We start from the raw sequence: 25,887 nt of genomic DNA, 5'->3' as shown, positions 1-25,887 counted from the left end.
AGCAGGAAAGACTCGCTAAGTCAACACAGCTGGAAGGATCACTGGTGCCCCACTCCCCTCCCTGCAAGACATACACCACTCGCCTTACCTGCAAACCCATCACAACTGAGAGCGACACAAGCCCCGCAGCACACAATCTGCCTTCATCTCCTCTGCACCTTATTGTTTACTTTAGTGTTAAGATATGTCTGTCTATTTGTTGTACCTGTGCATTTATTTTAGTTTTTACTTACTGTCAAAAATGTGTTGTCCTCACCATGGGGTGGTGAGAGAAAAATGTAACTTGGTTGTCTGGTACATGTAAAGAATTGACAATAAAGCTGACTGACTTTCACTTGACTTATGTTGGACTTTAAAAAAATAAAAATAATTCTCATAATACAACTTGTTTCTTAAAAAATATACTGTATTTATTCTTTAATATATAAATGTATTCTAGTAATATAACATTTTTATGACGTTCTTGTAAAGCTACTGTTTTGTATTTTTAAAAGCATTACATTTTGTTCTCAGAATACAGTATTTGGACTTTACTAGAGTGATAGCAACTTTCCCCCTTAATATGATTTTTATTTTTTATTTTTTGCAAACGACATTCTAAAGATTTTATTCTCATATGGCATTTCAAGAACAATTACGACTTTTGAAAAATTCAATTTGTTCTTCATTTTAAAAGAAAAAAATGTATTCATACTATTTTTATTATATATTATATACATTTTATTATTATTATTACATTTATATTTTATTATATTTGTTCTTGAAGTACCGTAATTTCTCGTGTATAATGCGCACCCTCAGAGTTGACCGCAAAATTCTGGAAAACCCTTCTACCCATTTATAATGCATTTTTACAATGCATGATTTTCCTTCTACCCATATGATAAAAACATGAAGTGCTATCTGTATTTTATTTTTTTTCAAATAATTATTCTGAAATTAAGCACTTTATTTGAACACGTAATACTTTCTTTTTATTTACTTGCTCATATTTTGAAATTCACAGCCCAACTTTTATTTATTAACTGAGAAAACACAGTTGTGCTGTTTTTTGGACATACTTGGCAAATAAAGATGATTCTGATATATTTGATTACCAAGGCAGAATTTGTAAGATGGGTATAATTCTCTAAAGAAAACATGAAGGGGTAGGCGAAACACATTTTATTTTAATGGGATTCAAATTAAACTGTCAAGCATTTCAGAAAAGCGTTATCATTAAACAAAACACAACCCATCCATCCATTTTCATTACCGCTTATCCTCACTAGGGTCGCGGGCTGCTGGAGCCTATCCCAGCTATCTTCAGGTGGGAGGCGGGGTACACCCCGAACCAGTCGCCAGCCAATCGCAGGGCACATAGAAAAAAAACAACCATTCGCGCTCACATTCACACCTATGGGCAATTTAGACTCTTCAATCAACCTACCATGCATGTTTTTGGAATGTGGGAGGAAATTGGAGTGCCCGGAGAACACCCACGCAGGCACGGGGAGAACATGCAAACTCTACACAGGCTGGGCTGGAATTTGAACCCCGGTCCCCAGAACTGTGAGGCAGATGTGCTAACCAGTCGACCAAAGTGCCAGCACAAAACACAACCATCAAGAAAATAATGATGGTTGTTGTTCAGTCATATTTTTAAAAAAACACAAAAAAAAAAACAACAATATTTTACAAATTCTGCCAGGGGGTGTAAACTTATGACCTAACTGTACATATATGCAGTCATACTGTCATATTAGAATGAAAGTGTAGGCTACACCTTTTTCATAACCTCTAGGTGGCGGTAGCATATTAGAATGAAAGTATACACCTTTCTCATAACCTCTAGGTGGCGGTGGGATATTGGAATGAAAGTGTACAGCTTTTTCATAACCTCGAGATGGCAGCATACATTAATAAAAATTTTATTTTTTTTTTTTGCTCCCCCTCAAAGTAATCCCTCATATTATGACTGAAAAAAAAACTAATCTGCTAATGTTTATTATATATTTATCTCTATTCTCAAAATATTTTTAACTCATTTTTCTTTGAAAATTTTACTTCATTCTAATAGAACTTTATTCTACGATGATGACCTTTTTCTTGAAGAAAATAATCAGCATTTTCTCCCCCTCAAATTAATCCCTCTTATGATTAAAAAAAACAACTACCGTAGTTTCTCGTGTATAATGCGCATTTCCCCCCCCCAAAAAAATTGTCACAAGTCAATAGTGCACATTATACATGGGTATATGGGCAAACGGAAAAAATCATTCACATTTTATAAATGTATGCTGCCATCTAGTGGTTATGAAAAAGCTGTACACTTTCATTCCAAAATGCCACCGCCACTTAGTGGTTATATTAAAAAAAGTGTAGCCTACACTTTCATTCCAATATGACAGAGGTACGTATGACTGCACATATGTACAGTTGTTTACATACCGTGGCAGAATTTGTGAAGTTTTTTTTTTTTTTTTTTTTTTTAATATGACTGATGACTGAACAACAACCATCATTCATTTATTTATGGTTATGTTTTGTTTTATGATAATGCTTTTCTGAAATGCTTGACCGTTTAATTTGAATCCCGTTGAAATAAAAATTTCGCCTGGTCCTTCACGTTTTCTTTAAAGAATTGAACCCATCTTACAAAACCTTGGCTACTTTATTCTCGCTATTGTTTCTTATACACATTTATATTTACTAAATAAGAGTTTTCTATTAAAAAACATTTATTCTCACTACTTTTGGACTTTCTTCTTGTAATTGTATGCCGTTTTTTGGGCTCTTTGTGAGATGAATCAGTTTTGGCCATCTTTGTGCCACTTATGTAGCTCCTTACTAATCTTCTGTCTTTTGAGGTCATGTTCAAATTCAAAAGTCTCAATTTTATTTCAAGAGTGGCTATTTTTATCTTGTTTTTACAGCGGCATTGCCCTTCATCATCATGACCATCGTCTTCAAACCTTATCAAAGGGGTGTGTACTGCGATGACGAGACCATCAAGTACCCGCTGAAAGCTGACACTATCAGCCACAGCATGCTGGCCGCCGTCACCATCTCCTGCACCGTCGTCATTGTACGTTTTAACTTAAAATGCTTTTGTTCTTCCCTTCTACTGCTGGCAAAATGCACTCACTCCAGTGATCCACTTTATTTGGCTCAGATCACATCCGGAGAAGCGTATCTGGTGTACAGCAAGAAAATATATTCAAATTCCGACTTCAACCAGTACGTGGCCGCCCTCTACAAGGTGGTGGGCACCTTCCTGTTCGGAGCCGCGGTCAGCCAGTCACTAACTGACCTGGCCAAGTTCACCATCGGCCGGCCCAGACCCAATTTCATGACCGTTTGTGCGCCCAAACAGTGCACGGGCTACGTGCAGGTGATCAACTGCACGGGCAATCCTCAGGACGTCACAGAATCCAGGTAGGACGACCTTGTCCTCGTTATTCATAGACAAAATGGATCAAAATTTTGAGGATTTTTTTTCGCTGGCGACTTCTTCCTGGTGGAAATTGACATTTTGGTTGCCTGACCCTAACCCTAAAAACATTAAAAAAAAAAATTATTCTGATTGAATTCTTCTGTTTCCAGGTTGTCCTTCTACTCGGGTCACTCGTCTTTTGGCATGTACTGCATGCTCTTCTTAGCGGTAAGCACAATTTATGACATGCTTGAATATTCTTGTTTAAAGAGAGTGCATTAATGTGTTTACAACTTTAAAGAAGCTTTTTGAATCAATCACCATGAAATGAAATCACAGGGCAGGCACATTGTGACTTTTTTATTAAAATGAGTCAGACGGACAAGTCAAGTCTGATTTGTTTTTTGGGCTTTAAAGGGTTTAAAATAAGTTACTAATTGTCTCATAGTAGATCATAAGTAAAGAGTTAAAAATTACTTGCAGTACGTAGGGGTGAGTGTGCAGGAAGCACAGACTACTTCCGTCAACATATTATATTATTAATATTAATTTGAAATACAAGTAAATCGAGTTACGAGCATGGTCACAGAGGAAATGAAACATGTAAGTCAAGGTACAACTGTTTGTCATTTACCACCGCTGTAAGATGTCAGACACGCTTAAAATTCAATCTGAAAACATCCACAAACACGCAGAAACTTGCGATGAATCCTGATGCCACGTGTTTGATGGCAATCTCCATGCAATATGATACGTTTCACATGATCAGACCTAATAGTCCCCAGGTGGGCGGGTGCAGCAGACCTTCATACTTTCTAATCATCAAGGCCCAAAAGCCTTATAAGGGCTTTATTTTATTTATTTATTTTTCAACATGGCGATAAGTTGAGTGGAAAAATGTGCGAGTTGTCAGCAAAGGACTGCCTGCTTCCTTCCCGGCAGAGACGTGATGTGTTACACTTGATTAGCCTTGGCCTCATCCCTCACACATAAACACACACACGCGCACACACATGTACGTGCAGGCCGACAGACACACACGTACACAGAAACACAGACACACGCATTGACGGGTATAGACGCACACAGACAGACAGACGCATACAGTATACAGACAGAGCAGAGCAATCGGAGGCCAAGCAAAGCAGCAAAGACCTTGTCCTTGCTTTGCAGTGCTGCGGTCGTCACTAATAATAGCGTCCAGTGTTCTTTGTTATCGATCGTGTGGCTGGACGTTTTGCATGAGGACGTGTGGCGGTGTGGTGCCAAGTTTGGCGCCTTCACCAGCAGCCCTGTTAAAAGTCTGGAACTGCTGCCAGCTTCCCAAAATTTGTTAATATTTCAGTTAAAAAAGAAAAAAGAAGACATTCATGGCCAACACACAATTATTACTCCTATTTATTCAACATTTTGAAGTCTACTTGTTTAGCGCTCAGTGTACCGTTGTCCTGTTTACTGTTTATTCAATAACTGACACTTTTACAGCAGGCTTGCCAACGTGCATGAGAGGGAAAAAAAAAATAAAAAATTCATTTGAAAATTATAATAAAATAAAAATAAACATGCATGATAATTGAAAAAGTCTCAATTACAAAAGAATTTAAGCACAAATAAGGTTGTAACAATATATATAAAAAACACATGCATAACCTGCATGATATATTATTGTAATTCAAATCTAAAATAAAAATGAATTTTAAATTCAGATAAATATGGATTAAATAAAAAATGCATATGTTCAGGGTAATTACATTAATCAAGATAAATAAATAAGCAATAATAAAAATACCAAAAAAGGTTTAAATAACGCATGATAATTTTAATTAAAATATAGGATCAAAATAAATATATTAAAAAAAATACATCCATCCATTTTCTGTACCCCTTATCCTCACTAGGATTGTATTTTTAGATTAAATAAAATAAATGCATTTGCACCATAAATGAATTAAAATATTAAATGTGGAAAAAAATAAATCAACAGATATTGACCACAGGTGTCAAACTCAAGGCCCAAGGGTCAGATCTGACGTGCCACGTCATTTTATGTGGCCCATGCAAGCCAATCATGTCAACTTCCATGTTTCTTGCTAAAATATGTATCAAAATTTCCAATTGTCATAGTATCTAATAAACAACATTGAGTTATTGCAAGCATTGTTTTGGTACCAAACCCCTTTTTAGGGTAACTTCAACAATAATTGAGCAAACTATTATCCTTGACTCCTGATTTCAAAACTGGATATCCATCAATTTGTTGTGTAATATAATATGATGAAGCGATTAAACATTTATATGGTTTCACAGTTACAACGGCCCTCTGAGGGAAACCGTAACTACAATTTGGCCCATGACAAAAATGAGTTTGACACCCCTTTTGTTAACATAATATTATATTATACATCATTGTAAATTTGCAGCACCTGCATGACTGCTGCTTTTTCTGGCCGTAAACAACTTTTCCACCATTTTCACTGCCAGTTAGACGTCTTGGCCCACAAACCAAAGACATCACAGGAATAAAAACCACACGTTGAATTTTCAACAATAGTCTGTCCGTAATGGCTAATAGGCATTGGCTGAATAATACCAACTTCTTTCCCCCGCCGTCCGCAGCTGTACGTTCAGGCCCGGCTGGTGGCCAAGTGGGCTCGGCTCCTGCGGCCCACCGTCCAGTTCTTCCTGGTGGCCTTCGCCGTCTACGTGGGCTACACGCGCGTCTCCGATTACAAGCACCACTGGAGCGACGTGCTGGTGGGGCTGCTGCAGGGGGCGCTCGTTGCCATGCTAAACGTGAGTACGCAACACGCACGCAGACGCTCAGACCAGAAAATAATCGTTGTACCACAAGCTTGCTTGCTTGGGAAATAATGTTGGATTCATCGTCACGGCAACACCGGATCAGCTACTTTTGTGGCGGACCAGCCAGGGCACCTCGTCTTTTGCTAGCATTGACATTGTGCTAACAGAGTTGCAACGTTTATCTCAAAAGGATCATTCTGTTTTGTCTAATATTTTGATTAAAGTTTTTTATTTTTTTTTAGCTTTAGGTCTGTTTTTAGTGTGTTGTTGATTTGTATCTTTTTGTTGGTATTTAGCTTATTTTTAGCTTTTTACGAGCGTTTATCTTTTCATTAATGTTCAGTTGTAGCTTTTTATTCTTGCTTAGCTTTTTTAAAAGGGTAATCTTTTGCGTAGGCACCAGCCTACGTTAGTATATTGCTTTTTTTTATTTTAGTGTTGTAGTGTTTCGCTTTTGTCTAGCTTTTTATTAGTGTTTAGCTTTTATTTAGCTTTGTTTTTTTATTAGCTTTTTAAACTTTCGGTGTGCGTGTGCGTGCCTGTGTTAACGTCTGTGCAGAGAGCATGCCAGACGCACGTGATCACACCTTCACGGCGTTTATTACGCCTTCCTGCCTCACTCGTACTCGTCTCGTAATATCCATCCATCCATTTTCTGAGCCGCTTCTCCTCACTAGGGTCGCGGGCGTGCTGGAGCCTATCCCAGCTGTCATCGGGCAAGGGGCGGGGTACACCCTGAACTGGTTGCCAGCCAATCGCAGGACACATAGAAACAAACAACCATTCGCACTCACAGTCATGCCTACGGGCAATTTAGAGTCTCCAATTAATGCATGTTTTTGGGATGTGGGAGGAAACCGGAGTGCCCGGAGAAAACCCACGCAGGCACGGGGAGAACATGCAAACTCCACACAGGCGGGGACGGGGATTGAACCCCGCACCTCAGAACTGTGAGGCTGACGCTCTAACCAGTCGGCCACCGTGCCGCCCGTCTCGTAATAGTTGAAGAAAAAAAGTTGCGTCATTTAATTACAAAGTAATCATTTTGCGAGGCGGTTCAAAATTGCGGAGAAAAATCACAAAATTCTATTTGAAAAAAGTTCACATATTACAAGCAAAGCGTGGAAATATTACAACACAAATGGTTGAACTATTACAAGAAAAATAAAATGGAGAAAAAAGTCACACTGTGCAATGACAAAGATTAAAATTCTAATTGTACAAAAAAGCCGCCACTTTTAAGCTATATTTAGTCCTCAATTGTTCTTTCTTTGCACGTTTTCAGCATTTGCTTTCAAACATATTGAATGTGTTTTGAAACAAAACACGAACATGACTTTGGTGCGACTTTGAGAAAATATAATCACATTTTTAGAAGAAAAAAAGTACAAATTTTACGAGAGAGAAAATTGGACCACTACTATGAATTATTCTTTTTTTATATTATTAGAGAAAACATTTCTGGTAATATTGCAAGAAGAAATCATATTTGTGCTAGAAAAAAGCTGCAAAAATACAAGAAAAGTTTAAGAAATCTATCATTTGGCAAGAAATATTGGGGGAAGGAAAACGTTGGCTTAATATTATTATAATAATTAGAAGAAATAATTTTAATGATCCCACTTTCTTATCCTTTATGAGCTGTGCCTGCCTGCTTCTCTTGTACAAATGCGGCCCAACTTTGTGTGTCGCAGGTCCGTTTCGTGTCCGACTTCTTCAAGAAGCGTCCCCCTCGGCGCGCCAAGCCCGAGCGCGGCGAGAGCGAGGAGCCAGAGAGGAAGCCCAGCCTTCAGTTCGTCGACTCGGAGCACGGCAACCATTACAACTGTCACCCGGTGTGAGCGACCGCCAACAAGACGGTAGACCCCCGAATAAGTGCTTTAGTCAGGCGTGTGCTGGTTCCCCCCCCCCCCCCCCCCATCTCCCATCTGCTTTTCACTACCACTAGACTGACCGAGGGGGTTCCTCTTCTTAAAAATACCTCCTTGTCCTCTTGGAGGCAGCATATGAACACACCGCTTGTTCATGTTGAAGGCAAAGACTCTGCGATGACGTGTGAGCTCAATGACAGCGCATCGAGACCTGACAACAAGCATCACGAGCTCATTCGGTCACCTGTTCTCATTTCTGCTTTTCGTACTGACGTCGCTTTGTGTGGATTCTATTCAGCACGTGTGTTCATCGTCAGACGCATCATTAGGCACACCGCGCAATACCAAACGAGACAAATTCTGCCTTTTCACAGAAAATAATGCAAATGTAGTATTATGATGAAAAAAAACTAAGGCGACAAATCTTAATCTTAATTAACTTTTAGGTGCAGCCCGTGGAGCGAAGCCAGAATAGGAGTTAATGCTCCCTCTTTCATGTTCCAGTTAGGTGAGTGGCAGCATTTTGAACAAAAATTACAAGAAAAGTTGAAAATGATTGATCATTTTTATGAGAACAAAGTCATAATTTTGCAAGACAAATGATGCAAGATTATGGAGATTAAAGTCACAAAATTGCTAAACATTCTTGATATTTCAGAAAAATGGGATATTACAACAAAAAGGTTGTAATATATTTAACATTTAAACTTTTCTCTTCAAAAAATGTTATTTTATGAGAATGAATTAAAAGAAAATTTGCTTTCAAAAGGGTCACAATTTCAGGACAAGAGAGAAAAGTTCAAACTCATACTTTTTCAAAAACTAAGTCGAAATTTGTTTGAAAAAAAGTTTTAATACTATACAACAAAAAGGTTGCAATTTGACAAAAATACATTTCTACTTTTATGATTAAAAAAACATGAAAAACAATTTAATAAGAACGTCATTTTGCTAGAGGAGAGAATAGGTGTAATTTTGCATAAAATTAGTTTCAAAACAACTCTTTTTTTAATTACTAGGTTGTTTTTTTGGGGGGGGGGGGAATTTGCAAGAAAAAAATTATGCAATACAAATTTGCCATTTCGCAAGAGTATAATTGTAATTTTTATGAACCAATAAATGCGAGTCATTTGACCAGGAAAAAAAAATTCCCCTTGAGAGTATAATTTAAAAAAACAAAACAACAAAAAAACTACAACTAATAAAAACAAAACAAACAAACAAAAAAAAAACTCTGCTGGTTACCTCCAAGTAGTGAACTCCATTTTGTGTCAAAAGACGATTAATCAACACCATTCTTGATGCACGATTGATCCGATTTGAGCCATTTCTTATTATATAGCCCCTTTGATTGCATTATTACAATTTTAACGGCAGATTTGTCCATACAGCTCTATCAGTAGTTTTTGTGTGTGTGTGTGTGTGCGTGCGTGTGTGCTTGCGTGCATGCGTGCGCAGTTGTATGCATTTGTGCATTGTGTTAAGTGAGTGCGGTTGACCATCTTTTTCTATTTAGTGGCTGTTGGTGTCAAGTGAGTGAGAATGGACTGCAATGTGGATTTGTAAAGCTCTGTTCGTATACCACTACCATGTTGCCCAATTTTTAATAATAATTTTGTATTCAATTGTAAACAAAGAAGGAAGTAAACACTTTTTTTTTTTTTTTTTTTTAAAGAAAAACTCTGTTAATTTATTGTAAATATAATGTTGTTTTTCTATTTTTATAGTGCAATCACCCTGCTTGCCACTTTGAGCTGCACATGCTCTAGCTTAAGAATGCTGCGAAGGATGCGTCTCTTTATATACAATGCATTCTTATTCTTTTATATTTTTGTTCTTGTTGTTAAATAATTGTGTGCGTGTGTAGTTGAGGAGTGGGTGATCTTTTGTGCTCAAGGGGCCCTATTTGATTTTGAAAACGGACAGATGAAAAAGGTCATTTATAGATTAGTTAAAATAAAAATGGTAAAATGTGTACAATATATACCCTACTGTTCAAAAGTTTGGGTACATTTAGAATTTTTTTTTTTTTTTTGAAAGACAAGCACTACTCTACATACAGTGGTGCCTTGACTTATGGGTTTAAGTCTTTCCATGACCACATTCTTTCCCTATTGAAATGAAAATACAATTAATCTGTTCCAGCACCCACAAAACACAATTTTTTAAGGTGTATATTGTGTTAACAGTTAACACAATTGAATAGAATGTAGAGAATTAAACAGTTTGTGCATCATGATATTTCAATTTAATTTCGATTGTGCTGCTCAATCGGGTGTGCGGGCCTTGGCCACCAGGGGGCAGTATAATACATACAGACATACTACATTTTATGATGAAACAGAAGAAGACTCACAAATAAGCAGAGGTGGGTAGAGTAGCCAAATACTGTACTCAAGTAAGAGTGGTGTTACTTTAGAATGATATGACTCAAGTAATAGTAAAAGGTAGTCCTCCAAATATTTACTTGAGTAAGAGTGAGAAAGTACTCCGTGAAAAAAACTACAGCAGTAACTCATGAGTGACTTTTAATATTTAAATAAATAAATAATAATAATCTGAGCATGAATGTCAAATAAAATGAAAAAATAATATGTGGGAGTCCACACACACTGCCCAAAAACCAATAACATGCATTGGGCCCTACAGAAATATTATTTGCTTTATTCACTTAAATGACTAAATGAAGAAGCCGTTTGTTGACCAGACTGTGTGTGTGTGTGTGTGTGTGTGTGTGTGTGTGTGTATGTGAGAGAGAGAGAGAGAGAGCAAGAAAGAGAGAGAAACAAACAAACGTCTGTAGCTTACTGCAAGGTGTTTTCTCAAATTAGAAGTGGGTCGAAATGTCCAAGTATGGCTAGTCATAATTTAAGACTATGCTGCATGACAAACCTGTTGTTTTTCTGAGTCTGTAAACACTTTTTTTTCCTCCCAAAATGAGTCACTTTGATTGGCCCACGAAGGGTTTGTGTCCGGTCATGTGATGCCTTGTGCCATCTGATTGGTGCATTGGAGTCAAATGACACGAGTGATCACGCTATAATGCATAAGTGGAAGTAGCAAGCGGCATCCCGATCATTGTAAATGGAGTAAACGTATCGATTCTTCTTCACATAAATACACAAGTAAAAGTAAAAACCATAGTGCATTCAAACTACTCTTAAAAGTACAATTTATCCAAAATGTTACTTGAGGAAATGTAACAGAGTAAATGTAGCGCGTTACTACCCACCTCTGCAAATGAGCTGCAATAAATGTATTTATGTAGAAAGAATGTCTGTCTGCATGTGTTGCCATCCCTTGTGTTCAAATCGAAGTCGTATAAAGGTTTATAATAATTGCTATGTTAATGCTAGTTTCGTTAGCCCATCTACAGCGTTGTGTGTTAGCATTAAGCTAGCTGCCTTTTGGAAGCGTTCATGTGCTTTGGTTAAATACACAATGTGTAATTCTCTTTGGTTTATGTTTAGTTTTAAATTGAACTTCAATTGGGATTGGCAATAAACAGCTTGAAGCAAGCAATTTCTGCCAAAGGGCTGCTTGTGAAGTTAACAGTAACTAGACAAAATATCGGCAGCGCAACGGCTCGTATCTGGCAAAATTAACTCGCTCGTAAGTATTGGTACCACTGTATAGATATAGGTTTGTACTTAGGAATGCCGTTATTTGAAAGAAAAGCACTGTTTTTGGAAGATTAGGTTCATCCCTTATCCATGGTCTATTCTGCTTAGTCGTAGACATTAAATTAATCAGAAACACAGTCTAAACATTGTTAATATGGTAAAACAACAAAAACAGTGGTTTTCCTTCCAAAGCAGCGATATTTCTACGTAACCTTTAAACTTTGTGTAATGGTGTGTTTTTATCTGTACAGTAGTGTTTGTAAAATTGTGTATTTTGATAATGCAATAATAATTCTCATGTTTTAATTTTAGAGTGACCCCCCCCCCCCCCCCCCCCCCCCCCCCCGTCATTTCTGATGGATAGGGAATGAACCCTGTTGCTTGTAACGAAAATCTGCAATTGACGCCCCCAAAAAGGTTTGTAATTGCCTGTAGATGCCACAAGATGGCGGCAAAGCACATTTTCCATTAGACAAGGCTATATGGTGTAGCTAAATGAAGCTCCTCAGTTCAACAAAGTTAGACACTGCTTTAACCTGTGCACAAAAAAGGTGAATAGGAGGTTTCACCAAATAAGGGGATGATAGGTTTACATTAAAAAAACAAAATCCTCAAATGGGTGAATGGGGGATTCATTGTATATGTATAGATCCTGTGTACGTATACTTCTGTTCAAAAGTTTGGGGTCACTTAGAAATTCCATTTTTATTTATTTTTTTAAAGGAGAACTATCCAGTTTTACGGAAAAATGCTCTCAAAATACCAGATATTACAGGACACTTGATAATATAAATGGTCAGTGGGCCGGATTAAAGACCGGAACGCGTGGAAAGATCTGTTTCCAAAATGGTCAACATGTAAGCCAGATGTCCTCCACTGAGCTAATGGCTGCAGTAGTGAAAGCTTACAAACTTGGCTTTTTTTTCCTTTTTCTTTTTTTTTGGAAGCTGGAGAAAGCAGGACGGCTACGCCTTACGACGACAGGTCTGATACAGACCCAAGATGTGGCCGCTAAGAATGTTGTCATATAGATGACTAAGCACAAACAGCAGCTCCAGATGATGTGTCGTGTGAGCCCCTCACTCATCCACACACACGACACACACCAACGTGTAGCAGCAGACAAACATGCAGGTGCAAGTGTCACAAACTTTCTTAGCCTACGATGGTTTTATCAGCGTGTGCCTTCCACTAGGTGCTATTGAGTGTGTGTTGCCTTGGAATTATGAGCTTCACGTTGTGTTTGCTTGTACATTTTGGAATAAAGATGGAATCTGCATTTACTATTATTGTTTTTCTCTACAGTGGTGGGAAGTAACGCAGTACAAATACTTTGTCCGTGTACTTAAACAGAATTTCCAGGTATTTTTAGGTAAGAATAAAAGTATGTATAATTATGAACAGTTGTCCTTTTACCAGAATGGTGAATGTTTTTTTATTAAAAAAAAAAAAAAAAAAATACAGAACCCTACACATGAGATTGGGAAGAAATAGAATTTTGTGGCAGAAAATTAGGCACAGTGATACAAGTATGTGAACCCTTTGGAATTTGTTAAATATTTGCATAAATTGGTCATAAAATGTAGTCTCAGCTTCATTTAAATCACAAGAATGAACAAACAGTCTAATACCACAATCAGTAGATTTAGATAGTAATAGATGGTAGCAAGCTGTCCAGTCCCCGAGTTATCAAAGCATGTCTATACCATGATGCTCCCACCACCGTGCTCCACAGCTGTGCCACTTTGTGTATTCCTCCCAAACAATTCATGTGTCCACAGAGTATGTTGCCATTAGTGCTCTTTAGCAAACTTCAAACATGCAGCAATGTTTTTTTTTTTTTTTTGTTTTTTAATATATATATATATATATATATATATAAACCGCAACAACTTCCTCCTCGGTGTTCTCCCATGAACCCCATTCCTGTTTAATGTTTTACGTATGCTAGACTTGTTGCCATTAGTGCTCTTTAGCAAACTTCAAACATGCAGCAATGTTTTTTTTTTTTTTTTTTTTTTTTTTAAATATATATATATATATAAACCGCAACAACTTCCTCCTCGGTGTTCTCCCATGAACCCCATTCCTGTTTAATGTTTTACGTATGCTAGACTTGTCAACAGAGATTTCTGTAATTCTTTAGCTTTACACTAGGGTTCTTTTTCTCACCTCATTGAGCATTCTGCAGCATGATAATTTTGCATTGGAAAAAGATGCAAAATAGAGTTTTAAAAAAAATATATATATATTGTAATATTGCAAGAAGTTTTTTTACTGATGAAATGGAAACAAGAAAATGTGTAGTATAATGACTGTTAAGAAAAGAATAAATTGAATTCAAACAATACGAGAATACATCGGTAATTTTGTGAGTATAAAGTTGTAATTTTGTGAAAAAAAAGTTGTGAATTTTTGCCCTCCCCCCCAAAAAACTGAAGTGTTCATTACAAGAAAAAAAGTTGTAATTTGGCCTGAATAAATGTGCAATTTTACAAGAATAAAGTCACAATATATACAAGCTAAATAAATACATTTGTTTTCTGTGTTACAAAGAAATGTTAAAATTTTCCTAGAATAAATTGTGGATTTTCTGAGACTAAATTCTGAATTTCTGCAAGGAAAAAAAAATAACATCCTTCTGACAATGTCATAATTGTCTTCATTCACTTGATATAAAAAGTCAACACACCCCTGTTCAAATGCCAAGTTGTAGATCGATAAACCAAGCTATCACACATATATATATATATATATACATATGTATATATATACACACATATATATATATACACATATATATATATATATACACACACACATATATATATATATATATATATATATATATATATATATATATATATACATCAAGCAAGAATGGGAAAGAATTCCACCTACAAAGCTTCAACAATTAGTGTCCTCAGTTCCCAAACGTTTATTGAATGTTGTTAAAAGAAAAGGTGATGTAACACAGCGGTAAACATGATCCTGTCCCAGCTTTTTTGGAACGTGTCGCAGCCATAATATTCTAAGTTAATGGTTATTTGCTAAAAACAATAAAGTTTATCAGTTTGAACATTAAATATCTTGTCTTTGTAGTGTATTCAATTAAATATAGCTCAAATATGATGTGTATATCATTGTATTCTGTTTTTATTTATGTTTAACACAACCTTCCAAGTTCATTGGAATTGGGGTTGTATGTAATATGCAATATATGTCGCTAGTACTATACATTACTTCATAAGAAAGAAAGAAGACTGTGAGAAGGAGCACCCTCAGTCCAATGTTTCCCTGCCCTTGGCCTTGCGTGTCGCCGTGTGATTTATGTATTTACACTCACTCGCCATTTCTCTCGCCTCATGTCTTTCCACTTAGCCCTTATGTCCTTATAGATGGATGGCAGGTAAAGGGAGGGTTGGGGGGGGGCGGGGGGGAGAAACACGTCTAATGTGGTACGGTGAGGTAAACAACCGCAGGGTCTGTCGCTCCTGGGACTCAAGGTTGAGATGTTGTCATCCCGAGAAGGAGCAGCAACTCTGGATACATATGTGCTGTGCTTATTATGAACATAGTGTACTTAATTCATTTGGCTGCTGCTTGTGTTTGCGACTTGGCCACCGGGGGGCAGTATAATAAGTTATGCAGACACAAACGAGGAATGGTTTCACAGTTACTGTTGTTTTAGTCATTCTTCGCAAAGGATAAAGAAAATATGCCTGTAAGTATTATCATACTGTTTGTCTACATGTGTTGCTGTACCCTTTCCCTTAAAATATACGTTACTTAAAGGGGCATAACACTGCGACTAAGGATGCTATTTGTTATCCCGTCTGTGGTGTTTTGCAATGTGTGTGAGCATTAAGCTAGCGGAAGGCAAAGTTTTGTGGTTGTTTTAAATACACAACATGTGTCACATGCGTTTGATGTTTAGTTTGACAGTAAACCTCAAGTGGCCACGGCATTAAACATCTTGAAGCTTCTTTCTGAAGAATTGTTCACTATCTGCCAAACTGCTGCTTGTTGTGAAGTGAGTTGATTTGAGTTGACTGCCACCATACAGCGTTCTTATCTCAAAATTTTGCTCACAATTCAAAATAAAAAATCCACCCCAAGAAACTCTCAATTCGGGTCACTCGTATCCCGACGGACCACTGTACTTCAAAACTACACAATGTACTTAAAACTAAACAAATTTAACTACAAGCGTCATTGTAATATGTTGGCTTGTGTATTGGATGTTTTAAAACATACGTTTTATTTGTACTTGTAAGTCCTCCCACAGGTTTTCTTTTATTTCAGACTCTCCACACTTGTGAACACCATTTTGTGTCAGACTTGCTCGCTCTCAACAGTACAATAACACAAATTACACTGTCAACATGGTCGCATACCGTTTCGCCTTCTGAACACAAATTTAGGAGTAGTTAGGAGGACGTTTACATGTTTTCGTTTTCACATACATTTTTGGAGCAACATGTTCTCGTCCTTTTATCTAAACTCGCAATCAAGAACTTCAATTCTCTCCGGTTACAGTTAATTTACTGACCCTTTTGCATGGCGCTATTGGTACTCGTAGCACACTTTTGAGAATCACTGCAAGTGTGAGTTTTTCGGCCTGGCGAGTCGAAGCTGAGAAGTAGCCAAGGTCTGTTGGAAAAGGAGAAAAGTAAGATGACTCAGGTTGAGAGGCGCATGACAACGCCCTGAGCAACAAGAGACTGGGTGTGGATGCTCGTCAGCCAACAGAAGCCTCCCAAAAACTCTTCAGATGAATTTTTCTAGCGTTCATAGTAGCTGCTCGGACATTGATTGGGAGTTGGAACCTCTTCAAAGTGCCCTAACGACTATTCACGCGAATAACTACACTGTTTGAAATTCCTGCCACTGTCAGATGTATTTTTAATGAGCACTGGCTGTAATGAGGCGGACAGGGAGGGGTTTCTTGTGTACTACTTTTACCCACACTTTGTCAACACCACACACACGGTAAGTGTCTGTAAAGAGGCAAAGGAGTGAGACCTCTTCATGTGGCTGCAGGAGCAACTGGCAAGTCTTCAAGGCGAAGAGCAATCAACCTGGAACCACGAAACCACACACACAAAGTCAGAGAGAATACGGGAACGGTGCTTTGAAATAGAAACTGGATGTTCCGCTTTACTTCTGTGCAACAACTTAATATCAAAAGTCAAAAGAGACGCAGGAGATGAAGGTGTATTTGGTCATCTAGTTTAATGTAATTTTACAATCATTTGAAAGGATATTGATAAATGTTACAAGTCATTTTTTTTTTACTGTGTTCAGAAATGTAGGTTGCTAAAATAAAGTCATATGTTGTGTTTGATTTTGTTTTTCAAATCAAAATTTCACTTGATTTATTTTGTGATAGAAAAAAGGTAGTAATCTTACATGAATTAAGCATCATATTTCTTGAAAAGGAAAACCTTTCCATTTTATATAGTTGTATAATTTCCAAAGGCTGATTTATTAATTTTGTAAATAAATAATATACTCAGGATATTTTTTTGATTGAACTAAAATGTTTATATAGTTTTATAGAATTCGTGCAAGGGTAAATTCAGATTTATTTGCATATTCAAAAGGAAATACAACATAAATAGTCTTCTTTTTCTACCCACAATAAATCAGTTAACAAAATTTAATCTTACAAGAATAAAAACATTTTTCAGGATTTTTAAAATTTTATTTCTTACTATTTCCAAAATGATTGTTTTACTCATTTAAATATGATAAATGACTAAAAATACTATGAGAATTAATTTCAAATTTTACAAAATTATTCAAACTTTTCAGGGGAAAAAAATATTACTCTTCAGAGAATAAAATCTAGTGCATTTATAAAATTCCTCACCATTAAAGTAAAAAACAACCACTACAATAAAATAATAATTAAAAAACTAAGTATTATATTTTGATGGTAGGTCTTTTTTATAACATCGTTCTCAGTTGTGAAGAGCTGAGCAAGCAAAACAATAGTGACTAATAGCAGTTCAAACACACGCACCTTCCAAAAATATGCATAAATGTGTTTGCATTCATTCTGGTCTGCATTCTAATGACCTGGCCTACACTGAAGGCGCAAGCCAAGCTTTTACGGCCATAACTGCTCAGCTATTTTAGTCCACGAGGCCCCCTCGAGGCTTCATGTGTGTGTGTGTGTGGGTATGTTTGCATGTGGCTCCCATCCTCATAGCGACACGCGAACATCCACTTTCACCAATATGTTTCTATTTTCCACTCCACTTCCATTCCGCCAGGCTTGCTATGACTGTACTTTGGCGACGCTGTGTGGCGCTCCTGTGCAATTGCAGACTACTGCCGCAAAAGGGCGTCCTCGTGAAATGTCGCAAAACAAGCAATCGAGCAATGATGAAGCTAGCTCGTTAGCAACAGTTTAGTTTTTGTGTTTTTTTTGGGGGGGGCGGATTTTGGCTTTAACTGTGACATCACAGCAACATAAGCAACTGTGCTCCGCCTTCAGCAGGTAAACTCAACATAAACCAGCAAAGGTTACAGTGTGGACTGGTTATTAAACATTATTCGACTTTTTATTATCATGGACATAGGCTATTTTACTAATTCCAATTAGATACATGACTTTTTTTGGCATAACGCCACTAGCGACAATTATATACAGGTTGGGCCAAAAGTAGGTATACACTTATACAAATAAACATATTTAACGTTTTATCTTGCCATCTTTTCTATTCTACATACTTCTCTTTCCTACCTCCTGTCTTTCCTTCCTTCTTTCCTTTCTTACTTCAATCCATTATTCCATCCAACCACCTTCCCATCCTTCCTTCCTTCCCTCTGTTTTGTTAATTATAATAACGTTATCAATGTAATCACCACCTTGCACAATAGAAATCAACCGAAAGACCAACAGAAATAAGCCACAGAGTACAAAAAAAGGACCATGCCACTGCTCTTGCCATTTATTCATGATAACCACCACCTTGCACAAAACAAATCAACACAAGGACTAGAAATAATCCACAAAGTCAAGAAATTAGTAGTTTGTGTGAAAGAGCGCAGGCCAGCAGGGGACAGGACAGGGAGGGGGAAACCTCAGAAAACTCTGGCCCATCCTCCACCACAAAAATAAAACAACCACAGAAAGCCAAAGAACAAGCCAAACTGGTGTAAATGAAGTTCCAAAGTGCATTTCTTGTGAGTTGCCTGTATTGTGCTCGCGCGGTGCAGCTTCGGCGTTCAAGGCTGAACGTGCCGCACTCCCATTCGAAGACTGCGGTGTGTCACTCCTTTGTTCTGTTCGGTAAAAGGAAAAGTTCATCTCACCCTTTGTGACGACAAGTCTCGGTTCGGAGAAGGAAAAAAAAGAATTAAAACTATGAATAAGTGTTGTCATTGAAATGAAGTGTGTTGAACTGAAGTGTCTTATCGCATGGAGACTGGCGAGTGGAAAACAACATTAGGGGGGGACTGTGCACTGGAATTCCTGAGGACCCTCATTCACATGGCCGTGGGCGTAAATGCATCTGTTTCATGTGGGCATGCATGTGTATGTGTGTCACTGGGGGTATTTATTTGTATTTGCCTGTGTGTGTGTGGGGGGGGGGAGGGCTGTATGAGCTGCTGCTGATGTGGGTCATTACCCCCTTCTTTTCCCCAAGGGGCCAGGCAGTGGGAGCGAGGAGGGGGCGGATGCTGCATGATGTGTGTGTGTGTGTGTGTGTGTGGCTTGCATAAGGGTGGGGTTGAGGTTGTGTCCCCAAGGATCTGAGGCCAATAAATCACTGCGCCGTCTCTGCTCTGACACCCATCTTGTCTGATGGAGGACAGCGATGGTGGGAGTGGGGGTGAATAGGGGAGGGTTAGATTAGTAAGGGGGAGTGGGCAGACGGAGGGTTTCTGTTTGTGTGTGTGTGGGGGGGGGGCTCCACCATAACAGCGCTGTGGCCTTGTCTTCCTGCCATTTTTGACCCCGTCTTAAAGGGCAGTAGTGGTGGAGTACAAAGCGCAGTGCAGATACCACAGCAGCTTCATAATGTATGACTTAACCGCATTCAAAAAAAAAAAAAAAACGGGTTGCTGCTGCCAAGTGGAGACTGTGGAGTGTAGGGCTGCAGTGTCCAGCGCTAAGGCACAGCAACAGCGTGAGGTAGCACTAGCATATGGGTTGCTTTTTGGCATTTGTAGCCATGTTTTACAATGACAAATCTGCTGATTAGGTACTTGAAATAGTTGCTGCTTTTGCCAGTGGAAAAGCATCCATCGGTGGTTTATTTGTGTCAACCTAAATAGAAATGGAAAAAGTTCAGGATTGATTGTTGCGCCACCGTTTTTACCATGTAAACACATTAGTGGCTACTGCTTCATTCTGAATCTCTTGAATGTTGTTGTTTGGGCTTTACATACAACATCTGGCCACTATTCTTCTACAAGAGTGATTCTCATAGTACAGGGACTCCCTCCAGTGGTATACGAAAGAATCAATGAATTCAATGTTCAAAATGGACCCAATGTTAATAGCTTTAACTTTTTTTTTCTCAAATCCAGTACAGTCAATTTTTTAAGTACATTTCAGTTGTGTTTAACTTTTTGCATTCAGTACATTTACAACAGTTTGTTTTCAAATCTTTATTTAGGTACAACTTTTGTTTAACTTGTATGTGCTTTACACTTTAATTGAATCATTCAGTACATTTTTAAGTACATTTTTTTGTCATAATCTTTGATGTTCTTTTATCAGGTTGGCAAGATAATTTGTTTTGAAAATGCCCAGAATGTCCTTCTTTTAATCAATTGTAGTAGGTCTTTTTTTCCGCTTGGCAGTTGTGATGGCCGAATTTCTCCTTATTATTCGACAATCTCAGTGTGTACTTCTTTTTCAGGATTTTCTGTATGATGATACGGTCTCCCATTGTCACACTCTCATTCTGGACTTCTTTGTCAGACTTTTCTGTAGCACACTGCTATCATACCTCGTCACTCTCTTACACTTGTGCTTTCTTTTTCATGATTTTTTTTTAACATGTTGTTGAACACTTTCTTTTTCAGACTTTTGCGTCGCATGCGGAGGGAGTGAAGAATCGGCTTGAAATTGCTGGTTAAATTGGGCAAGAGCCCAACCGAGTGTCTCCAACTAATTCAAGAGACTGTTGGAGAAGATGCAATGTCGTGACCGCGAGAACCAACCAACCAGTAATTAACGCAAATGCATTTTTTTTCTGGGCCTCACGGCTCTGAAGTTCTGGGTTTGGATCTTTGCATGTTCTCCCAGTACTTGGGTTTTCTCTGGCTTCATCCTACATTTCAAAAAGAAGCATGTTAGGTTCACTGAAGACTCGAAAATCGTCCATCAGTGTGAATTTGTGTGTGAATTCCTCTTTGTCTATATGTGCCCGGCGATTGACTGGTGACTCGTCCGCTGTCATAGGCTCCAGATCACCCATGACCCTAATGCAAACATGATAAGAACACCAGGGGTCACAGTTTTTCCGCTGCAGCAAGCTGGTATGTGCGCGAGGGTCAATTGCCAGGCGTGCGGGTGCGAGTCACCGACTGTAATTTGTTCACGACTGTCCAGTTGCGGTTCGGCGTGTCGCTCGGTGTGGGGCAGGCTCGATGAGGACAAGCGGCGGGCGGGTGGACGGGTGCAACGGTGCGGGGGTTTACCACGGTCTCTTTATTGTCACACCTTGTATGTGCATTTGCAATGGCACAGTCCAGGGTTAAATCACAAACCCGTCAAGTGAAACTGACTGATCCCCTCGCACCGTGACACCTTGGTGTTTATTGTTCATATCGCACTCGATGAAGTCATTTGCGGAGTTCTGTGGGAATCAAACTGGCCTCGTTCAAAGCCTCCCCGTGTGCTCCCTGCATTCCTGCGCTTCAAGTTGTGATTATGAAGGTATGCAGGCCTCTCCTCCTCCTCCTCCTTTCCATTGTTTTGACCCACAGGAGACATGACACCTGCATGCAGGCCAGCGTGTTTACTCACACTCGGCATCCGTGCGTCGCAAGGACCCTCCCGCCTTTATGATCTCGCACGGGCCACCTAAAACCCCCCAAAATCTCCCTTGACATTGTTGGCTGGACTTTGATGTCCCTCACTTGTGTGGGGGAGAGAACCTATTTAACCGCTGGAGTCTGGCCAACACACACACACACACACACACACACACCTTCATCTGACCTGCCAATAGCAATATACAGTGTGTGTCCTTCACTTATCTTTTGTATTTTCTATATTATTTTTGCCCCCTCCCCGCCCACCACCATGTCACCCGCTCCCGCTAGCATGCGAGCCTTCCCGTGCACCCGGCCGCTTACACACCGCGTGAAGCCACTTTCCGTGCGTCACATTCCTCCTCTTTGACATTATTCTAATAAATGTGATGCCGCAATTGGAGATGCTGTTGCATTAAAATTCTGCAGAGGAGTGTAAAAAAAAAAGGCAATAAAATGTGTCCTCTTCCTCCATCTTTTCCTTCCACAATCGCCCTCGCCTTTCTTCCCCTTCCATTCCCTCACACACGCACACTTTTTTTCATCAGAGATGTGCACTAACCCCCCCACTGACTCGTCTTTCTCAGCATCCCCCCTGCTGTCCTTCATCCTTTATTCTCTTCCTCCTCCCTCCCCCCTTGGCCTCTCTCTCTCTTTCTCTCTCTCTCTCTCTCGCTCTCACTCACACACACATAGTTGTAGCCACACACAAACACACACACATCTATATTTTCCAACTCCACCTCTGGCAGGTTGTGATTTCCACTGTCAGAAATTGCTTTTTCAATATCTCTCTCTCTCTAATTATGAGCCCCGCTAAAGGGGTCTTGCCACCAGAATACCAATTTTCTACAATTTATTTCCCTTCTTGGCTGAAATAATTCTCGCGTTCCAGGCTGCAACAATGAAGACATCACGCGTGTGTGGTTGTGAGTTTGTGTGTGTGTTCTTGCTACATTATCACCAGTGGGCCCTTCCAATCCTTCCCTTGAGGTGGTGATTAGCAAAACACAAGCATGGGTGGAGGAGGGGGCGGTGATGTGTTGATGTTGATGATGATGCACATCTTTTTAGTCTTATCACCACGCCAACAAGGACAAAATGTAAGATGTTCAACAAGAGCGCCGTCAAGCTTGTGGCGAGAAAAGCGGAAAACCACCGAATCGCAATATACAAACCACCACACCACCAAGCACCGCCCCCTCGTCGCCAACAAGGGGTTAACTCAAATGCACCCCCCCCCCCCCCCCCCTCCGTTTTTCTTCTTCTCTGATCGACGTGCGGGAGCCCTGCGCTCCAATCAGCAAAGGGACAGCCGAGCCCCACGTGGGCTTACCCGACGCCGATTGGCTCGTTCCACCAGCTCCTCGGCCGAGCCCCACGTGGAGATTTTCATTCAATCACTACTGAGAACAATTCCACGGAGCCTTGCCCCCCCCCCCCCCCCAATTTAAATAACCCTGTTTTTTAATTATGCGGACTGATCTAAATTGCATTTATGTAAACCTAATTAAATAAAAATCTCAACTTTTTTTCCCTCCCGTGAAATAGCGATATTGACTTGCACGTGCAGCCTTGCCGTAATATTTAACCCAAACTATGGCTGTGTGTGAGCGTGGGGGGCGTATTTAAGCCCCCCCACCACCCCTCCTTCCTTTAAGAACTCCTATGTTCTGTCCCATTGAGGATGAGAGAGGGGGAGAGGGAGTGTTGTGTGAAAGGAGTGCAGGCCAACGAGGGAGACAAAAGAGGCTGCGGCTGCATTCAATGTGCTGCTGTTGTGTTGCGTGTCCGTCTGCGAGCCGCTCCTCCTCCTCTTCGCCAAGAAAGAAAGAACAAGAAAGAGAGAAAAAAAGAGAGAGGGGCTAACCGATATCGCTGGACCTATCCTCAAGTTTTGGGAGACTTTCGTGGAGAGGGACCAACCCCCTTCGTACTGAGGAAGTCTTCCAAGCAGGACCGGTTCCTTGCTCCCTCCTGCCCCGGCCCTCACGCGACGAGAGCGGGGCGGCGGGTGCTCCGGGAGAGCCGCGATAGTCGGAACAAAGGAAGGCGAGAGGAATGAGCGAGCCCTCGGAACAGCTTCATTGCCAAATGTCCCACTAAAAAAAAAAAAAAAAAAAAAAAAATAATTACAAAAGCTCTCCTCGTATTCCTCGAGCAAGCTTTTCCGCCTCGCCGGGGGACAAGAAGGACAATAACCGTCCGGAGACGCACGTTTTGCCGGCAGAATGTTCCCTCAAAACCGAGCACCGGTGAGTAGGAAGTGTCCATGAAACGCCATCGGAGCGGTGCTCGTTTTTTTGTTGTCTTGTTTTTGTTTAGGTGTCCGATAAAGGTCAGTCTCATTTCGTTAGCCACAGACCAGTGAATGAGTGAGGGGAACTTTACAGACTTGGGTGCCTCCCCACCACAAACCTGGAGCTTTAATTCCACACTATATACACGATACTGGAGTGGAATGATGGTGGGGATGAAGGGACCATGTGTGTTTGTCCTTTTGCTCTGATGCCTGAGAGCGAGGGAAGTGAGTCAACTCTGCTTGTTGACACATTCTCAACTATCTTTAAAAAAAAAATAAAAAATAAATTACCCCCGCCCCCTCTTAAAATCATATAATTGTATGTTTAAAAATATATTTGTACTGTCGGAAACCGTAAATATCGATACAACCGTTTCACAAGGTGTCATAAGTAATAGTACAGTCGTGCCTCGCCATATCGCGGTTTCAATTTTTGCCGTCTCACTGCATTGTGCATTTTTAATGTAAATTTCTAATTTTACATTGCAGTATTTTTGCGGCATTCATTTATGTACACGGACTAATTTTACCGCAGACTCTCGTAGCAATAAGTCCGAGCCAGGTGGAAAGTGTGTGTAAAAGACTGAGAATGTCCCAAATTTGGAATCATTTCACACTGAAAGAAGATAAAGTTCAATTAGTGTACTGCAAACCAGAACTAGCTTACATTACAGCACATCTACGTGCCGACACAATTATATAAACATTAGCTAATTTTAAAATAGCTTACCGCTGCTAGTTAGAATGTATCGTAATACCCCCACAAGTGGTCAACCATACACACTGCTGCCAGTGCACTTTCAATCGTTTTATTGAACAAATACTAACAAAATATACACATTAGCATATTCATACACTAGCTACTAGCTCCTACAGCCTAAACTGACACCCAGGGACTCAACAAGCATACTGGCTAACTGACTCCCACGTAACTCAACTGGCCAGCCCCCACCTTTTAAACCGACACACATTCAAAGTCACAGATACTATAGTCTAGATGGTGAAGTAGAAAAAATTATACCTCCACGTACCTCACATGCATATTTTGTATTGGTATTATACATTCAACTTGCAAATATAAATGATAAAATAAATATTGTCGTTACTTCACAGATTTTTGTATACACAAGAAACCACTGTATAATTGTTGTTTTACTTAAAATCACACTATGTCAATAGTGCCCAGAAAACCATAAATATCAATACTACCTAAAAGGATGGTAGCACGATGTCTTTAGCATCGTTTGACTGAGTGGTGAAGTTATTTTTAGCCATTACCATGCCACTTATTGGCACCCTGCTGTTGAGCATAGCACCTGAAGCATGGGCATAGAATTGATTGTAAGTTCCTAGCAACAACGGGAAAGCAAGCCAGATCAGGGATTACAAACCAAACTGTGGCCATTCAAGAGGCTTTTGTTTTAGGAGTGCGGTCACAATACCACTGAACATGTTTTTAAAAAGACCTGCATTTATACTGGACGATCGTTTCCCAATGGTCTTCGGTCTACAAAAGGTACGTGTGGTCAAAACAAACCAAGCTTCTTGTCGCCTTTTTTGGTCTTGGTCTGCTTTAATCAAACAAATATTGGTTTACCCCTTTTTACCTAGTAGTTTGTTTGCTCAGGAATGACCACAGCAAACGAACTCGTGTGCAGACCACTTAACCCGGTGTGTCGTTATGTTCCAAATGAACTTTGATATAGTTTGGGTGTGGGCTGCACGGTGAACTAGTGGTTAGCACGTCTGCTTCACAGTTCTGACATTCTCGGTTCCCCATCCTTGCGAGGGTTTTGTCAGAGTACTCCAGCTTCATTCCGCATTCCAAAAACATGCATATTATAACAAAGATGCTAAATTGTCTATAGTATT

The 25,887-nt window shown here is 39.5% G+C and overlaps 2 protein-coding genes across 7 annotated transcripts in view; both read left to right on the top strand.

Moving 5' to 3' along the window:
- Nucleotides 1-12,995, top strand: part of plpp2b (phospholipid phosphatase 2b) — a 30,110-nt gene extending 17,115 nt beyond the window's left edge. Inside the window, exons 2-6 of the mRNA XM_061779219.1 lie at nucleotides 2,916-3,067; nucleotides 3,155-3,417; nucleotides 3,586-3,643; nucleotides 6,032-6,208; nucleotides 7,912-12,995. Coding sequence (XP_061635203.1) covers nucleotides 2,916-3,067; nucleotides 3,155-3,417; nucleotides 3,586-3,643; nucleotides 6,032-6,208; nucleotides 7,912-8,058 — 797 coding nt within the window. The 3' untranslated portion in view covers nucleotides 8,059-12,995. The remainder of the gene's footprint in view (nucleotides 1-2,915; nucleotides 3,068-3,154; nucleotides 3,418-3,585; nucleotides 3,644-6,031; nucleotides 6,209-7,911) is intronic.
- Nucleotides 12,996-23,300: 10,305 nt separating this feature from the next.
- tle2a (TLE family member 2, transcriptional corepressor a) overlaps nucleotides 23,301-25,887 on the top strand; it is a 49,668-nt gene continuing 47,081 nt past the window's right edge. For 2 of the 6 annotated variants that reach the window (XM_061780697.1, XM_061780696.1), the window contains exon 1: nucleotides 23,301-23,968. In XM_061780697.1, coding sequence (XP_061636681.1) covers nucleotides 23,945-23,968 — 24 coding nt within the window. In that variant the 5' untranslated portion in view covers nucleotides 23,301-23,944. The remainder of the gene's footprint in view (nucleotides 23,969-25,887) is intronic. The other 4 variants (XM_061780699.1, XM_061780698.1, XM_061780701.1 and 1 more) reach the window with 2 other exon arrangements.

The sequence above is a fragment of the Phyllopteryx taeniolatus genome, chromosome 7 (genome assembly GCF_024500385.1).
Source record: "Phyllopteryx taeniolatus isolate TA_2022b chromosome 7, UOR_Ptae_1.2, whole genome shotgun sequence".
Classification (NCBI taxonomy): domain Eukaryota; kingdom Metazoa; phylum Chordata; class Actinopteri; order Syngnathiformes; family Syngnathidae; genus Phyllopteryx; species Phyllopteryx taeniolatus.
This window is presented reverse-complemented; position numbering and strand designations above follow the sequence as displayed.